The sequence below is a fragment of the Lineus longissimus genome, chromosome 6, assembly GCF_910592395.1.
Source record: "Lineus longissimus chromosome 6, tnLinLong1.2, whole genome shotgun sequence".
NCBI classification, from domain to species: Eukaryota; Metazoa; Nemertea; class Pilidiophora; order Heteronemertea; family Lineidae; genus Lineus; species Lineus longissimus.
This window is the reverse complement of record NC_088313.1, coordinates 21,463,435-21,481,209: the sequence shown is the minus strand read 5'-3', so window position 1 is coordinate 21,481,209 and position 17,775 is coordinate 21,463,435. Positions and strand designations below refer to the sequence as shown.

At 43.0% G+C, this 17,775-nt stretch overlaps 2 protein-coding genes across 2 annotated transcripts; one reads left to right on the top strand and one right to left on the bottom strand.

The window, feature by feature from the left end:
• Window positions 1-391: 391 nt before the first annotated feature.
• Window positions 392-7,731, bottom strand: LOC135489886 (galactocerebrosidase-like). The gene is made up of 16 exons (XM_064775495.1): window positions 7,554-7,731; window positions 7,068-7,136; window positions 6,626-6,689; window positions 5,817-6,070; window positions 5,317-5,483; window positions 5,046-5,163; window positions 4,761-4,798; window positions 4,452-4,576; window positions 3,985-4,127; window positions 3,671-3,760; window positions 3,421-3,510; window positions 2,546-2,687; window positions 2,053-2,242; window positions 1,632-1,801; window positions 1,428-1,507; window positions 392-1,099 (listed from the first exon to the last, which is right to left on the bottom strand). Exons 1-16 carry the CDS (start codon window positions 7,692-7,694, stop codon window positions 896-898), a joined length of 2,085 nt encoding a protein of 694 aa, XP_064631565.1. The 5' UTR covers window positions 7,695-7,731; the 3' UTR covers window positions 392-895.
• A 360-nt stretch (window positions 7,732-8,091) lies between these two features.
• Window positions 8,092-15,113, top strand: LOC135489885 (KAT8 regulatory NSL complex subunit 3-like). Its single transcript, XM_064775493.1, has 12 exons — window positions 8,092-8,229; window positions 8,571-8,848; window positions 9,198-9,356; window positions 9,495-9,585; window positions 9,755-9,838; window positions 10,122-10,361; window positions 10,674-10,892; window positions 11,235-11,381; window positions 11,735-11,956; window positions 12,163-12,333; window positions 12,565-12,727; window positions 12,902-15,113. The coding sequence occupies exons 1-12, from the start codon at window positions 8,182-8,184 to the stop codon at window positions 14,500-14,502; spliced, it is 3,423 nt and encodes a 1,140-aa protein (XP_064631563.1). The 5' UTR covers window positions 8,092-8,181; the 3' UTR covers window positions 14,503-15,113.
• Window positions 15,114-17,775: the final 2,662 nt, after the last annotated feature.

The window sequence follows — 17,775 nt, the reverse complement described above, 5'->3', positions numbered from 1 at the left end:
CTCCCCATGTTGCCAGAGTGTCTAAAGTCTTTGCTGGATGTGCCATGCCCCTTCACTACGTGTACTCTGCTTTCTCCATAGTTTGGGGGGAGAGTGTGTGGTGCAGGAACAAACCACCTGATTTCGTCAGAATGAGGAACTCAAAGCAGGACACTGTTCTGTAATCAACTTTAGAATCGGCCATGAGCCATCAGAACCTCTTCACGTTGTTGGCTACATTGTAAGCTACCGTTGCTGTGGTGACTTCTGACAGTTTCCAGAACACTGATTTGGACCTTGATTGAGGGCCACGTCCAGACTCTTATAAACAGACCCCGAGTGGACAGTTTGATTTATCTACTGCACAACAAACATTCCTCAAGTTTTGATACAAAAATAACATGACGGCATGTTGTTAGGAAAGTTATATAATTTAGACTCGTACCTTCTTGAATTACAAATACATGTGTGAAGAAGTTGATATGTCCACTGCACAATTAGTAATATAGGCCGAGAGCCACTGGTTAGAGTAGTGTGTTTTTGTGTTCTATACATGTTGTATTTACCTAAAGTTATGACGGTTCCAGACTTATGTCATCAGATCAATCTTATCCAAGCATAACGAAATAGAATCTTTCATCGTGTGACAATGGACATAGCATCAATTGAACCTATTGGTTCATTTGGAATGGAAGAACTGTACCTTTAAATCTCATCATGATTGTGCCTTGTTACAAATAGTTGTCTCACACAACGCCACCTTGTGACACAACTTTCACAAGGATATTTGATCACATTGCTCTGCTGTGTATCATGCTGCCGGTCATGGACTGAGACACAATCACAACTGCTCCAAGAGAGCTTTGAATGGAATGATAGCCAGTTCAGGGTACAACAACAGCTCTCACATCTGGACTCATAGGACGTCATGCACATGAAAGTCTTGATAGTTAACAAAACTAAAGTCTTCAACACTATGAGCCACTTCCAATCTGAAGTTATCAAAGTTGGCAAGTCCGAAGTTGTCAGTCCCCAATGCAATAAATCCATTCTTTGGTGTGGCTGGGATGGTGACACTGAACACTTGTGTTCCATCGAAGACACCCGTTGCTTGCGTTCCCTGAAAATAAAGATGAAGGCATGCTTTAGGGGAGGTTGCAGAGGACTCGACCGATGCTTCTGTGAGCATGGTGAGGGAATCGACTTCAGAGACCACTACATGTCAATCTGTTGAGGTCTTCCAGAGCAATACCCAGGGAAGAAACCTCCAGCTACAACATAAGTTTGGGGATGTCTGAACTTGATGTGATTGGGGCTTATCACCACAACAGAGGTCAAGCCACAAGGGCCTGACACCTAGTTGGACCACTTCCTCATGCGAGACTGAGATTCCCCCTAAATTACTTTAAATCGTTGAGAATTGGTGATACAGCTTTTCAACAGCCTACCTTTACAATGAGCATGAGGTTGTGCCATTGTCCCACTGCCGCTGTGGGAAGCTTCCCAGCACCTAATAACTTGGTTCCGACTGAAAGAAGAAACAACTGGAGTTAGAAACAGAAACATTTCATTGTTTAATAACCCGCCTGATTTCAACACAATAATGGTATTGTGGCTGTCTTTAATATGGTCACTACTTGTTCAATACCCACCTAGATCATGAGTAAGCCTGTACTCCTTGAGCTCAGGATACATCCAGAAATAGAGGCCATAAGCCTCCCAGACACTACAGCCTCCCTTGTCCATCCTTGCTGCAACAAACACTCCCTTTGAGCCGTTGACTTTGCTGATTTGGACATCCACACTGACGATGACATCAGACCTGGGGAAAAGAGACATTGGAAGAATCTTAGTCATGCAGATGTCCCCTGAATGAGATCTAAACACAAGAGACCTTGAACCTTTGGTGCCTGTGCCAGAGCAAGCAAGACACGCTATCAAAGAGGACAGGGGCTTGAGATGGACTCCATAGCTGAAGACAGAGTGGTCATCAGGCAAATAAACCCAACGGATGCTCAACCGTTGTGGCAGAATGGCATAAACTAATGTCATAAGAGAAGATGAAGTCCTTACCAACTAACGTTGCCAATCATCGTGACAGGCTTCTGCAGCAGATCAAACAACGTTGGTCCACACCAGTTGAGGGGCATATCAAGCACAACCTGGGTGAGCACATTCCCACGTGAAACGTTCTCTGCCTTTGTTATCTCAAAAGCACCAGTTTGTTGAGCAAAGTTGAAGGCTTCAACGTCAAGAGGATAAGCTGGAATGAGGAAGTAAGTTAACTTCTTGGTGCTTTCTTGATTTTGTAGTACCAAAGCCAGCGGAAAGCTTTCAACGGTATGGTCATTTCAATGCTTTATGTTTTAGGCCATAGGCCATTTCATGTTTGGCAGGAGATGTTACTGTACTGAAAGAGTTGTGTGGCTAAACCATTTCACTGGCTGATTTCAATTGTTGGTGGAATTGTGAGCTGAGACAGGCCAGATTTGTTGGCAATTTGCAATCACACTAGTAACATGGCAGTGTTTCTGATATTGACTGGAAACGACTCCACAAAACTTACTATCAAAGTTATCCTTATACTGTTGAGGGAAGCCTTGCGGTGGGGGTGGCGCGGCATACTGGCCTTTCTGACCGACACTCAATGTTGTCAGAGTGAATACTGTGTCAACATCAAGGTAGAGGGTGAACTCTCCATTTACAATCTGGAAATAAAGCAACATTTATAATAAAATACAATATACTTTGCAAATACGACTATTGAGATTCATGTAAGGAAGACACCACTTGGCCACCCAAAACAGTGACAACTAGCACACAATCACCTCACCTGTAATGACAACTAGCACACAATCACCTCACCTGTAATGACAACTAGCACACAATCACCTCACCTGTAATGACAACTAGCACACTATCACCTCACCTGTAATGACAACTAGCACACAATCACCTCACCTGTAATGACAACTAGCACACAATCACCTCACCTGTAATGACAACTAGCACACTATCACCTCACCTGTAATGACAACTAGCACACAATCACCTCACCTGTAATGACAACTAGCACACAATCACCTCACCTGTAATGACAACTAGCACACAATCACCTCACCTGTAATGACAACTAGCACACTATCACCTCACCTGTAATGACAACTAGCACACAATCACCTCACCTGTAATGACAACTAGCACACAATCACCTCACCTGTAATGACAACTAGCACACTATCACCTCACCTGTAATGACAACTAGCACACAATCACCTCACCTGTAATGACAACTAGCACACAATCACCTCACCTGTAATGACAACTAGCACACTATCACCTCACCTGTAATGACAACTAGCACACAATCACCTCACCTGTAATGACAACTAGCACACAATCACCTCACCTGTAATGACAACTAGCACACAATCACCTCACCTGTAATGGCGCCATCTTCATGAATACTTTACTTGGCTGGCCGCCAAAGTTTAACTTAGTCACCCACACATTCAGCTGTTTGATATTGGCCTGGAAAACAAAGAAGTGATATGAGACATGACTTGAACATCATTCTTTGTCATACGAATATCTCTGGTCCAAATCTACCTGCGAAGCCTGTACCTCATCATAATGACAAGCCCCATGTAAAGGACATCACACAGATCAAGCTAACAGAGTCCAAACTCACCAGAGAGCCTTTTAAAGTAAAAGTCACATTTTCCGCCTCTGTCTTATATGGTTCAAGTGGTGGCCGCACACAGATTGAATGGTCATGACTCTGAAAATATAAACATTTATCTGTTATTCAACTGGCAATTGTGATGTGACTTCAGGGACAGACAACCTATCGTATAAACAAACACGGGTCAGACACATCAAACATTGAGATACCATAGAAGTACCTTAGAGGTTGCTGATGTCATCACAGAAAAGGATACCACTTTGATCATCAAATCTACGTCACTAGCTACAGAAGGTAAGTTCATTATTCTAATAACTTACTAATTTTTCTATCACAATGGTAACATTCTTCTTATCAGGACTTTGAAGTGTCACGTAACTTCCTCCTGTTCCTTCAAATGAGCCAACCCCGGAGCCGTGTTTGAGGTATGTCCAACCAATCTGTGTGAACTGTGTCGTGTGGGCTAAAAGATGGAGGACAATAGTTGGCTACACCGTGACACGGCCTCATCCAGGGGATGACATTTGTGAAGTTCACCCACATTACTGTGGCGTATGAAGCCTTTTTGGAAATTGGAGGCCTGGAGGAAAGCGATACGGTCTGAAAGACTCTCCTAACACATCATGACCTGGGGTAGCAGTCCAAGACCTGAAATCCTATACCTCATAGGAGACCGACTCAGGTGTCTCATTCACTCATCAACCTTATCAACAGTGTGTACTGTGAGCCTCACAGTGTCTGTGTACGACATTGTGTACATAATCAATTATGATAGACATGTACACACCTGTGATCCAGACTGGGTTATCCACTCTGTAATATCCGCTCCAAGGCTGATCAGCCGTCATGAGACCGTTCCTTGGAAACGGCAGCGATTGGTAGTAACTCGCAATCAGATTCCATACAATGGTGCTGGTAATAGAGAAGAAGTTTTCAAACTATTGATAGATCTACATAACATTGGCAATGACTTTGTGGTAACTTTGTCAAACTTTTATCTGTTAGACCAGCATCTGACCCACTTCAGCACAAAATAGTTTGAAATGTTCTGTTCTGTTGAATCTATGTTGATTCAACAACATGTATAAGTGATTACCTTGTCATCATTCCAACCACATAATTTCTATTGGTGATCTGAAATTACAACACAAATACAGAATAAGAGAACTTTAAAACATGGGATGAAGACTGTGATGCTTTTTCTAATACCCTTCAATGACAGCGGCAAATTCTCGTGTCAGTCAAAGTCACCAATGTGGATGTCACCTTCAGGTCAGCTTCTGTGACCACAATTTGGTCTTGGTGGCTCAGGTCTTCAGCAAGGTTGTTCTCCACTCAGCTTTCAACTCAAACAAGACTCAAGATGTAGACAGGCACTCACCCTGGCCATGCACCCAGCTCCAACATCATCATTGAACGTACTGTAATCTTCAGATGACCACAGCTGCTTACCAGTCTTCTTGGCATCTGTGGTGCTGGTCATTCCTGGATAGTGGACACTGGAATAACGACAGCAAAGTTGAAAGTGGACAGTCTGATGATTGCATGTAAATCACATCCAACGGCAAGTCTGTAGTTTGGTCATTTCACATTCATCTGTTTTTGATTTGACAGACTTGAAGAGTTTGTTATTTCACCCAGCGTCTGCTTACCCAATGAAATCGACAACATCACCAAACTCCTTATCTTTCATGACATCTTCACTGACAGACCAATCACTGTCTGCTACAACCAGCTTGACCTGTTTTTGACTGTTATCATCGAGCAGTTTCCTCAAGGTCTTGATGTAGGTTACGTTGTATGGTTTCTCGTTCCACACCTGTAACACATTGAGGACAGTGTTAGAACATGCAACACACCTGTAACACATTGAGGACAGTGTTAGAACATGCAACACACCTGTAACACATTGAGGACAGTGTTAGAACATGCAACACACCTGTAACACATTGAGGACAGTGTTAGAACATGCTTTATCTTTCAATAGTTCACAAGGAATGCTATTGCCAGAGTAGGAACTTGTCAAAAAAGGTAAAGGTTCAGACTTTTCCAGTTAAAGACTTCTAGAGCAGCATGTTTCCCTAGATTGGTCTATTTCTTCAGCTCCTACAAACAGCTGTTTAAAATGTAGATGTTTTCTGATCACACTTACTCCGAGGTAATCAATGGTCAGGTTGTGAACCTTCTGAGCGTTGATGACCCATTTGAGGACATAACTTGCTGTTGTCATAACACTGTTGTAGGGACTTCTGGAATACTGGCCAACCCAACTAGGGAAACCCCATGGTAGTCCGTAAAGTTTGATGTTGGGGTTGCGCTTCTTAGCTTCCTTCATGAGCCACCACTCGTAACCACGGTGATAGTTTTCCTCCCACGGACTGTGCATGTGCGATGACTCTGACCCATCTGAAATGCACAGGCAATCATAGGTAGAATCACAAAAAGTTTTGAACAAAATCAACAGGCCTACAGTAGGTAAATGGGTTATTACTATTACTACCATTGATTTAACCAAGATTGAGACAATTAATCATAAATGGGCCTAATTAATCACAGGCTTAAATTTACAACTGATTGAGGCCTTATTGACAGTTAATCTCTGAGAATGACCTAACAATTATAATGATCCTTATCTTAGTTTAAGGTGAATGTGAAAGGTTTGATGCATCCAATGTCGAAAGAGCAAACTACAATGATTATTGGATTGTATAAACTTTATGTTGGATCCGGTTTGAACATCTTGACCTCGTGTGCAAGAGGCTAAATAGTGGTACCTCCCTTAGTGGACACCTCTGTAAGCAGCACCCTACATACACCTTGTTTTAATGAGTATTGATCCAGAATTGGTTCTCATTATGTTTGACATCGGTTTGTAATGAGGACAGCTCTCCTTAACAAACCAGCATGTCCCATTGAGGAAGGTTCTACAGACCTGTATTTCATTTCAACCTTCAAGCCTACCTGTACTCTGTGCATCGCCACCAATCTCACACTTGAGTATATGTAACGAGGCACCAAAGTTGGGCTGGAATGGGATCAACAGTTGTGTCACATGCTTTGAAGGTCAGAGTAGTCGACATAGAACAAGGAAACAATGAGGAAGTGTTGTTGTTCCAAGGTTCGACTTCCTGATATTTGTATAAACAGGCTTGATCATGCGTTGCACATGATTATGTTTAAAAAAGACTGACAGCAGATGTTACCATTACCTGATAAACTATAACTGAGTTCATAGAGTGATGCCATATAATCTCTGACAATATACTCTCTGACAATTTTTAAGAAGCATGTTATACACTCTCATTCAGGACAGATGACCATCATCACCGAACACTTCCATGTGTGTCATGGTCCTCCCATGGTATATCTCCCTCACTTGTATTGCAATTAAAGGAAGACTTACTTTGAACAAATAATCCAGAATTTGACTTCTTAATTTCTCTGGGTAGTTTACTAAAAGTTTGGAAGTGGCCTGAAAAGGAATTCAAAAGACATCGCTGATCCTAATGCAAATCTATGGTAGGCTAGGCAGGCACTGAGGTTAAGACCATGCTGGTCTTTGCCATCTCATGTTTTTAAGTACCTGTGCTATCGCAGATGATAACATAATGACAAACTTAATCGTTGCTGACAATCACATCAATTCATGTCATTGTCACGGCAAGAGTCGTCAGCAACACCGTCATTGTACCTGATTTCACAAATATCTAACGACTGTAGATTTAAATGGGAAGTGTCTTGAGATAATGCCACATTGCCAGGCCTGCGAATTTTTTGGTGATCTTCGTCGCAAATAAAGATCAAATGCTAGCAGGTTATTGAACAAAGATTTTGCTAGAATTGGCGCTCCATGGAATTCAAAAGTTATAAAAGCGGCATCCAGACTTACCCCACCTCCACTTATGGCTCCAATACCATCAAAGGTTCTTCCCAAGCCAACTGAGTCATCGATTACATGATTTGATGAAGATTCAGTCTTGATTTCAGGAGAAAAACTCAAAAACATCAGGAGAAAAATAGCAGAATGCATTTCTCTTACGGGTTGTGCTAAAAAACGATTTCGGATTCCGATCAGTGCGCCGGGTTCCGGTGAGCAGCGTAGTAATTTGGTAGGTCTGTACTACTTTCCTCAATCTCCTTGCGTATGTCCGGAACTACTTATCGGAAATGCTTGAATATCACCTCTGCTATGGAATTGTCGAAACAGAAGTACATTTTCGAGATTTGCATTGTTTCAGAGAAACTCAGATGAAAACTTTATTGTCTAAATTCACACAGAAACGTGATAATGCAATCACGGTTTAGCTTGAATGAACCATCACGGGTATTATTGGCATATTGTTACCGATTTTTCCGGATTGATCGAACAGCAGAATTTTATAAACAGCCCTATATTCGTCACACGGACTGATATTTCCGTCAAGTGAATACTGAGGCAAAATGGCGGTCGCTAGAACTTTGTGATGCAAGAAAACAAATAATTTGTCGATTTAGATCGGGTTTGTGGTATTTCAGTGATGTCTTTCTCCTTTGTTACCGCATCTGGATCTAGTCCTTTGAACAAGGTACAGTTTATAACCGAAAACCGGCCAGAATTCGGTGTAGAAGATAATGATTTTAGTTGTGAAAAATCAAAATCAAAAGCCGGTGTAATGGAAATGGGTGTCACCTGGAAAAAAAAGTAAATTATATAAATTCGCATTTCAGAAATATTTGTTTAGGCCTAGGGTTTTTACGGTCATTGAGTGAATGTCTTTTACTGTGAAGATCAATTGTAAAGATGGTTTGTTGGGCCGACCTGTGACTGCGTAGCCCGCCGTAGGGCCTATTCAATTTCAGTTGGGATTGGTACTGTAGATGGCGCTGTTACGATGAGGCCTTAGTATTTCATCTTTCTTTCCTCTAGAGTTTCAATATGATATCTCCCACTGTGTTGCTGGCGGCTGGTACCACCTCCTCGCCGACGCTTTCTCCCATCATGCCTCTCGACCGTGGAGCAGTCGGTCGCAGCACGTCTTTCCTCTATCACGTCTCAGGACAGGAGCCAGAACTTGATCTTGTTGGATTGGACCACTGTTATGCTAAGCCTTGGAGTGCTCATCCAGATGCCAGCAATGCTAAAGCAATGAAGATGTTGTTCATGGACAAGTTCCCACGGAACGCGACACTTGAGCAAAGCAGGCCGTAAGTAGGACATCAGATGTCATAAATACTGGCTGAAATGGTTCTGTGCCAAAATGATGGTATACCAATGTCATTATGCTCCCCCCTTTGCAAGTGGCAGTGCTGACATAGCCAAGGGCCACCAACAAATCGGTGCCCAAATAATGTCACTTGTTGTCCTCTTGTTCAAGTTAAAAGTTAGTTGTCTTCTTGTTCAAGTTGTCCTTTCAATCACTTCCGAGTCTCTTATCAGTAAGAACTTGCAATCAGTGATTTGATCAAACAGAGAAATATTAGAACCTAATAAAGCGATTCAAAGACCGTCAAAGTTGAGAATCTATGAATCAATTTATTTCTTGACCCATTCCAGTGAACCTGATGTGGTCATCGATGTGGTGAATGTACCTTACAAGTCGACTGTACCATTTGATCCAGCGAAGGCAAGGTCAGTGATGAATGAGTGTGAGAGACATGTGACGTTTGCTCGTACAGAGGAGTGTCCCGATGACTGGGAGGAACATATCACGAGGTGAGACAATTATCAAAGTTTAGCATTTAAAATGTCAACAGAAACTGCCAGTATACATTTGTAGATGTATCCTGCATCCCATTGTCAGAAGGAAAGGGATGATTTCCTCTCTATTTGTTTCGTGTTGTTTTTCTTCAGAACTGGGTGGACGGTGCAACAGAATCGACTGTTCAACAAGGTGATGAAGGCGCTGCAGTCTGATCGCTTGGCAAGACTGGCGTATGAAGGTGTAAGTCTTTTTTTTGTCATCTCAATCATCACGGATGTATCAGGTTGTCAGGGGACACTGGAAGCATGTTGATCAAGAGAACCTCACATTAATTCATCGCCTGACTACCCTAGCAGTACAAGGCCTTCTAAGTTTATCTTTCAAGTTCTGTTTATTTGCAATCTTTCAGCATGCCAAGGAACCTATCATGCGGCGAATACATGTTGACAAAACAGCAAAAAGGGTGAGACAGGCACTGGCCTCTGTAGGATGGGTAAGTATTCATGAAGTACAGAGAAGTGCAGAGTTAATTACAAACTTATCACACCTAAAATTAAGTGAGTTGTCTGCCAAACAAACTCTCTTCAGTTGTGGCTTTGTTTACTTGAATCCAACGCAGCACAATTTGATCCAAGAATGACACCAGTGTGGAATACAACATGCGCCATTGCAATCAAGGTTTGTTAGAATGCTGCATTGATACTTCAATACTGCCATGACTGTCTTTGCACAAATATGACTTGCAGAAGCTTTAAACTTGTTTATCTTCTCCGCAGGATTCCAAGCTTTCCCAATGGCTGCACTCTGTCCTTGTGGAGAATCTCAGCCTCCCGATGCTCTCTGCCTATCTTGATGTGCTACAGACCCTCAAGTCCAAGGTGCCATCACTAATTGATAAGATGATCATGCTGTCAACGAATTCATCTCGGGCGAATGCCACCACAGCCGAGGCATTGCAGCTCCTTCTGAAGCGTCCTTGGGACCCGGCCATGAGTGTGTTGTCGGCACATAAACCGGTAAGAAAGTTGTTGAGGTTTGCTCACCAGCTGCCTCAGTCCTTGGGACCCGGCCATGAGTGTGTTGTCGGCTCATAAACCGGTAAGAAAGTTGTTGAGGTTTGCTCACTAGCTGCCTCAGAAACTTAATGTATCAGCACACCAAAACATTGTAGTGACAGAGAGTTCAAAATCATCTCTTGTCTTAAAAGGTAAAGATGGGAGATCAGAAAGTAACTTTGCCAATATCATTGTTATCAAATCGGTCACTAGTACTCTCAATCTTACAGTATATTGAACATTTGAACAAAAACTGGTATCTTTTCTTTTCAGAAAAAGTTACCTGGAAATCCATTGCTGCTGATAGCCCCAAATGGACCAACACATCATTCAACATTCCACAGTCGAAGGCATCGCTTCTGGACATCTCAGCTGTCCAACCTTGGTAAAGTCATCCCCGTCACCATGCACACTGTCAACGGTGGTAGTGGTGTTGGTATAGCACAGTGTTTGGAACACATGATTGGAGCGGTTAGGACCAAGGTTCTTGAGGTAAGAGTTGTGACAATATGTTGGAAGTCTCTGAGAGAATGAAGTTCTCAAGCACCATTCGAGCTATTGTACCCCTCAAAACCATTTTAGGGTTAGCAGGTTATGGGTACATTGGGATTGGGTGATATGAATAAAGACTAGCAAATGCTTTTACTTCAATTTTGTACATAAAGGCCTAGTGTAAATGTACATGGAGTTTTAGATAAAAGCATTTGCTAGTCTTTATTCATATCACCCATTATTTTGAAGACCGGCTGCCAAGTTATGTGATTAATTATTTGATCAGTTTCATGTTGTACCACCAGATGGAGTACTCATCTATGGAATCATTTTCACTTTCAGCTGCAGAGTCATTTCCCGAATCGGCCGCTGGTTCTGATTGGCTGGAATGTTGGTGCCCTCGTTGCCTGCCACGTCTCTCTTGTTGAGAATGTCACTGCCGTTGTCTGCTTAGGCTTCCCTTTCATGGGCATACATGGAGGACGAGGGGTATGTTATGTTGTTTTTGGGTGTGTATTGTAGTTTAATCAGTTGTGAGTGACCAAGAAGTGCCTAAATCTAAAGTGCATGCAGTTGGTGGCTAAGTGATACATCCCCATACCCTCGGCTGGTGCCTCTGGTTTTGGTCTTCTGGAGCGGTCTTGATTAAGCAACCAACCAAGGACCGTGCGCCAGCTCAATATCAATTCCTTAATCAGACCATGGTGAGATAGTGCAGAATATTAGGCGAAAGGTCAACTTGTGGCAGTTGTGTCCATCAAGTCGGGAAGTTGAATATTGGGACATCCTATGTCTGCCTGTTATGACTATTGATCATGACATTGTGGAGCTTTCTGTTCTAGGATGTTGAAGACGCCTTGCTGGAGAGCAGAACGCCAACCTTGTTTGTCCTCGGCCAGCAGGCGACAATGTGTCGGATCGATGACCTTGAAGACATGAGAGAGAAGATGAAAGCTGAGAATGGACTGATCCTGGTCGGTGGAACTGACGATAATCTCAGGGTCTCCAAGATGAAGAAGAAACAAGAAGGCATCACACAGAGTATGGTTGATCGATGTATTCAGGTGTGTTGTGTTTCTGTCTTAAGTGCATGGCTCTAGGCAAGAATTGGGATGAGGAGTTTGAATCGGGCCTGAATTCATGTTTTCTCAACCCTTGAAATTAAAACCAAGAATCTCTTTACCTGAATGTAAATGCAGGCCCGTCAAATAATCCCTCTTGAGCTGCATGTCAATAGACTTTTTTTCAAACTTGTTTGTTTACTTTCCAGGATGAAATGGCCGATTTCCTTGGTGGTGTCCTGACCCAGAGTGGAACAGCCGTACCTGAGGTCAGTGAGGTGTCTGTCCCCGAGACAGACACCAAGAAGAAGAAGCCAAAGATTAAGATCCCTCGTCACCTGGTGTCAGATCCCTCTGGATATATTCGGTCACCACAAGGGGTAAGAGAGATTTCTTTCCTCTCTTTCATTAGATTAGGTCTCATTTGCTGCATAACTCAATACTAGGCTAGCCCAAGTTTTCTCACAGCCAATTGATACATTGGACAAGCTGGATGACACAGAGATTACCCTTACCCCATCTCCAAAAATGTGGGCCATATCATTGTTATCATTGACAGAAAACGACTGGAACAGCTCACAATCAAACTAAAACTGTTGATGTGTTTGCAGGTTCTTGGCTTCACCTACAGCAGTGATTTACCAGTTCGGGGTCGGTCAGCGAGTCAGCCTTCAAGTGGCAGTTTAAACTCTCCGACACAGATGATAGCGGCACCTGTTGGAAAGAGAACGCAGAGTCTTACATTCAGTGTTGCGGGACAGAAGGGAATACCAGGCAAGTAGCAGACAGTGTTGTTCCCTCAAATCTGAAACCTTTGGATCACAAGTAGGACACTTTGCCGCTGTGTTCATTTGTTTTCATATGGAGTTAATGTTGTAGGAGTTGAGAAGATGACTACAGCACTTTAGTGTTTAAAGATGTAACCATTTACTTGCCTTTCACTTGCAGCCAAAAGAACTTACAACAAAAGGAAGAGGAGCACCAGCCCGATACCTGTGCCAATCAAACGTCGAGTTTCATCCGCAAAGTCATCAGAAGCCGGGAGTCCACTGGCATCAACGCCCCCTACTGACAAGACAGAACTTGCCGGGTTACTCACCGGAGCGATCAAACCTCATCTGAGACCCGATATCACCGGGTTGATTACATCAACCAAAGATACCATCAGTGCTGTACCAGAGGGGCGTCTGCTGACGTTGGATGAGGCCAGCCATTCTAGTAGTTCATCCTCGAGTTCAGGAACGTTGCTACCGACAACGATTCTTGGCGTTGTGCCGACAAGTTCTTTGCAGCCTGCCCATTCTAAAACTGTCATGACGAATCAGACCACTGCAACTGTGAGTGGTTTGGCATTCAGCACTTTACAAGCTTTGCAGAAAGAGCAGAAACCATTGTCAGTGACAGTCAATGAAGGCTCTGCTGGGTCTGCTCTGGACCCGCCTTCTCAGGTCATTAGTCCAACGTCTCAAAGTGAACTTCTGACCCAGTTGTCACCTAAGACACCACCAGCTACTGTCAACTCCCCTTTGATTGGTCGCTTATCGGCACTTGGTGGCCTATATTCGTTACAGCGGTCAAGTGGGAAACAATCGACCATTCATTTCACCACCTCATCGTCAAACACAACACAGATTCAACAACTCTTATCAGGACTCGGACGATCAACTGCTACTGCTTCAACGTCAAGTGTTCCAACAGCCAGATCTGCAGGCAGCAGCCTCGTCAATACCACCCGATCTGCCAGTGGCGGGGCATTCTCTGCAGCTAGTCTCGCTGTGGGAAAAATGACACAAGCTAGTTCTAAAGTCAAAACTAAATATATGAGTGCATCGTCATTGGCGTGTGCCCTGAACGCGGAGCAGGAACGTGTGCAAGCAATACAGAAGATGCAGTTTCATGACTTTCCACTGACGACTGCATCGCTGAGTCGTGGTGGTACGACTATCGGTATAACCCAGGCAAGGATTCTATCAAAACAGTTGGAGCTGAAGGCTGACGCGACATCATCATTCGTCCCTGTTACTGTGCCATCCACGGTTGTCACATTCACAACATTACCGACAAAAACATGTGCGTCTGCTTCTAGTGCTGGCTCAACTGTCTCGCCAAGTCCTGCTCAGGGCAGTGGTGTCCCAGCACGATCCTCTCCCATTGACACTGTAGATGGCGCTGGAACAACGCTACAGACCAAGTTAGATACGTCATCGCCGTCTGTGCCACTCGCATCTACTACGGACAGTTTGTCAAAGGAGAAAGTCGCGATGATCTCAAAAGAAAACTTGGGAATAGTGACATCGCTGATCAAGACTGCTACGGTGGTGACCATCTCACCTGCAGCTCCAGTTACGAGTTCACCAGTTTCAGATTCACCCAAGTCTGAGACTCATATGCTGCAGTTATCCACTAGTGCCAAGTTGATGACGGCGTCTGCCAGTAAGGTAGCATCGTCCCCGGCTACCACATCTTATACAACAACAAACAAACCTGTACTGCCAACTACGTCAACTCGCACGCGTAAGATTAGGACACCTAAACAAATAGATATGTGAAGAATTCTCTAAAATATGCCACTTGCTGTTTCTTCATTAATATGTCTTGATAGTAATGATAGCCCTGTGTGGTCCTGTTGTAATGATCGAGGAATGCTCAGCATTGATGAGTGGCACAGAGAGAAGATCTGTGGTGTTGTTCCATTCATCATAATTGGTCTTATCAGGACATAATCACAACCAGAATCGGGGTTCACTTTTATATTGTAAACATGTTGAGGACAAAGTCTTTTCTTTATTTGTATACTTGTATACTTTTCAACACAAGTGGTCATGATTGTTCCTGTTCCTGATGCTACTGGAAGATTCATGGATCTAAATCTAGTTCTCACAAAATCAACAGAAATGTTCACTGAGACGGTTACAGATGGTGACGCCATCTTTCTTCAGATGTTCCAAGGTGTAGCAATGGCCAATTTCAGAAGGAAGATGGTGTTATCATCTGAAACTGTCAAGATTAACATTTCCTTGATTGAGTCAAAATGATCTTGAGATCCACGCTCCTGGTGGGTTTTATTCATTTGTTAAGGAGTCTTTCTTGTTATTCATGAGCTTGTCTCCAATGCAGAAGTAAAAAGAATCATGTTGTATATTAAAATCTTTAAAATTAACTCGTGGTTTTTAATGTTATTTGACTGATTCCGCTGTACCTCCCCGGATTTCTTCCTGCAACCAGACCATCGTTATGTAGCACGGCCACAACTGACTAAGAAGGAACTTCTGGAAATAGAAAATCTAATCGGCATTGTAAGTTTGACGAGAATTGATAAGTTGAGATAGGCTGTCTGCAGAAAGCTTCGAAAAAACACATTGTGCTGCTTTACTTCCTCTCAACCCCTCCGACAAAAACTTGTTCTGAATAATCCCAAAAATGACTTCAGCTATGAAAGACTATGGAAAAGCACCATGGAAATGTGAATTTTGCATTGGTATTTGAGAATCTCAAAAGTTATAAAATGTTCCCAAGATTCATAATGGAATAACCCCCCCCCCCCCTCGATCACAATGTACAGTGAGCAGTGCGGTTTTCAAAGCTTTCCCCCGGCGCCACCGCGGGGAGGTCTCCTATCACAGGCGCCATCTGAAATGTACAAACACGACGAATGATCAGTGTTGTGACACTATTGTGTCACATACGACAATTATACATATGACAATTATACATTATACAATGTGTCAATTGTTAGCAAGATATGTTGTGGTAGTTAGGGCAGACACCAGGAACATTGACACAGGGAGGAGATATCGAGTGATTTGGTCTGGATATCAACGGAAAATACATCTTCGAAAAGTGTCGACGGAAAAAGCGGGCCGATTTGGTCTGGATATCAACGGAAAATACATCTTCGAAAAGTGTCGACGGAAAAAGCGGGCCGATTTGGTCTGGATATCAACGGAAAATACATCTTCGAAAAGTGGCGACGGAAAAAGCGAGCCGATTTGGTCAGGATATCAACGGAAAATACATCTTCAAAAAGCGTCGACGGAAAAAAACGAGCCGATTTGGTCTGGATATCAACGGAAAATACATCTTCAAAAAGCGTCGACGGAAAAAAACGAGCCGATTTGGTCTGGATATCAACGGAAAATACATCTTCGAAAAGCGTCGACGGAAAAAAGCGAGCCGATTTGGTCTGGATATCAACGGAAAATACATCTTCGAAAACTGTCGACGGAAAAAGCCAGCCGATTTAGTCTGGAAATCAACGGAAAATACATCTTCGAAAAGTGTCGACGGAAAAAGCGAGCCGATTTAGTCTGGATATCAACGGAAAATACATCTTCGAAAAGTGGTGACGTAAAAAGCGAGCCGATTTGGTCTGGATATCAACGGAAAATACATCTTCGAAAAGTGGTGACGGAAAAAGCCAGCCGATTTAGTCTGGATATCAACGGAAAATACATCTTCGAAAAGCGTCGACGGAAAAAGCGAGCCAAAAATTATGTGCGAGACGAAGCGACATCCAGTGGCCGAGAGCATGTTTGCCTAAACAGAGGTACCTGGACTTACCATACATAAATACCTTGACCTACCTGGACTTAACGTACATAGATACCTACCGTAATATTGGTTGCTCTCTCCAGAACCTCTCCAGACGAAAAGAAAATTGAAAAGCGCCGAAAAGTGGATGTCCGTGTGCGTATTCTAAAATCCTTCAAACAGTTAAACCAAAGACAGCAAAACAGCTCTCTTTTGCCAATTTAAAACTGTCAGTAGTAATTCTGCTGGTTTACTACATAACCTCAATGATGTTGGTCGAGCAGCAATCTATACAGTAGCACATACCCGTAAAGTGGTACGACCTCCCCAAGCAAATGATGCTCAAGTCCAAGGAACCACTTTCGAACTTACCGTACTTATAAACCTTGACTTACCATACTTATAAACCTTGACTTACCATACATATAAACCTCGACTTACCATACAAATAAACCTTGACTTACCATACTTATAAACCTCGACTTACCATACATATAAACCTTGACTTACCTTACCGTACCTTGACCTACTGTAATATTGGTTGCTGGCTCCAGAACCTTTCCAGACGAAAAGAAATTAAAAAGCGCCGAAAAATAGATGTTTGCACGCATATTCTAAAATAGTTCAAACTCTGTTACACCAGAGACGGCAAAACCAGCTGTCTTTAGCGATGTCAAATCTTCTGCGCTTAAACAACATGACCTCAATGGCGTTGGTCGAATTTGAGCAGCAATCTGTACGGTAGCACCCGTAAAGTGGTTGGAGAAGTAGTCCCGAGGAGTCGTTCATCATTGTTACTACCTCCCAAAGCAAGTGATGGTCGAATCCAAGGGACCACTTTTGAACTTTATCAGTATCTGTCTATGCCCCCCTCCCCCTAAAAAAAGGTGCAAATTTAATCTGAATCTAACAGGACGAAACAGAAATGTGTCATGGCACAATATTTGTCATGATTCACCAAGTAATATTTTGACAGAAACTTTTTAGGTACGATTCAGATTAAGATTGTTTCACTGACTGTCGTAACCCTGTAACATCTTCTGTTTGTCAAAACTTGTAATCTTTGTTTATGTTGTGATCTAGTTGGATCCAGAAGTATTGAGCACAGCAGTAGTAATAGAAGAGGAAAATCAGGGTTACATTGACATATCAGTGGTGCTCGCCATCCACCCCCCCCCCCCCCCCCCATTACAGGTGCTTCATTTGCAGGTACAAATGCGGTGGTTAGCAAATGAAGACTGACAGAAAGGGTGTACCTAGGTCATTAGAGCCTAGAGACTATCTAATCCCTC

Excerpts from the sequence above, each read along its gene's own strand:
- LOC135489886 (XM_064775495.1), bottom strand. The coding sequence starts at position 7,694 with ATGCATTCTGCTATTTTTCTCCTGATGTTTTTGAGTTTTTCTCCTGAA. Across the intron at positions 7,137-7,553 it reads GAGCCATAAGTGGAGGTGGG|GCCACTTCCAAACTTTTAGT; the intron begins GTAAGTCTGGAT and ends ATTCCTTTTCAG. Across the intron at positions 6,071-6,625 it reads TGGCGATGCACAGAGTACAG|ATGGGTCAGAGTCATCGCAC; the intron begins GTAGGCTTGAAG and ends TGTGCATTTCAG.
- LOC135489885 (XM_064775493.1), top strand. The coding sequence starts at position 8,182 with ATGTCTTTCTCCTTTGTTACCGCATCTGGATCTAGTCCTTTGAACAAG. Across the intron at positions 8,230-8,570 it reads GATCTAGTCCTTTGAACAAG|AGTTTCAATATGATATCTCC; the intron begins GTACAGTTTATA and ends TCTTTCCTCTAG. Across the intron at positions 10,893-11,234 it reads TTAGGACCAAGGTTCTTGAG|CTGCAGAGTCATTTCCCGAA; the intron begins GTAAGAGTTGTG and ends TTTCACTTTCAG.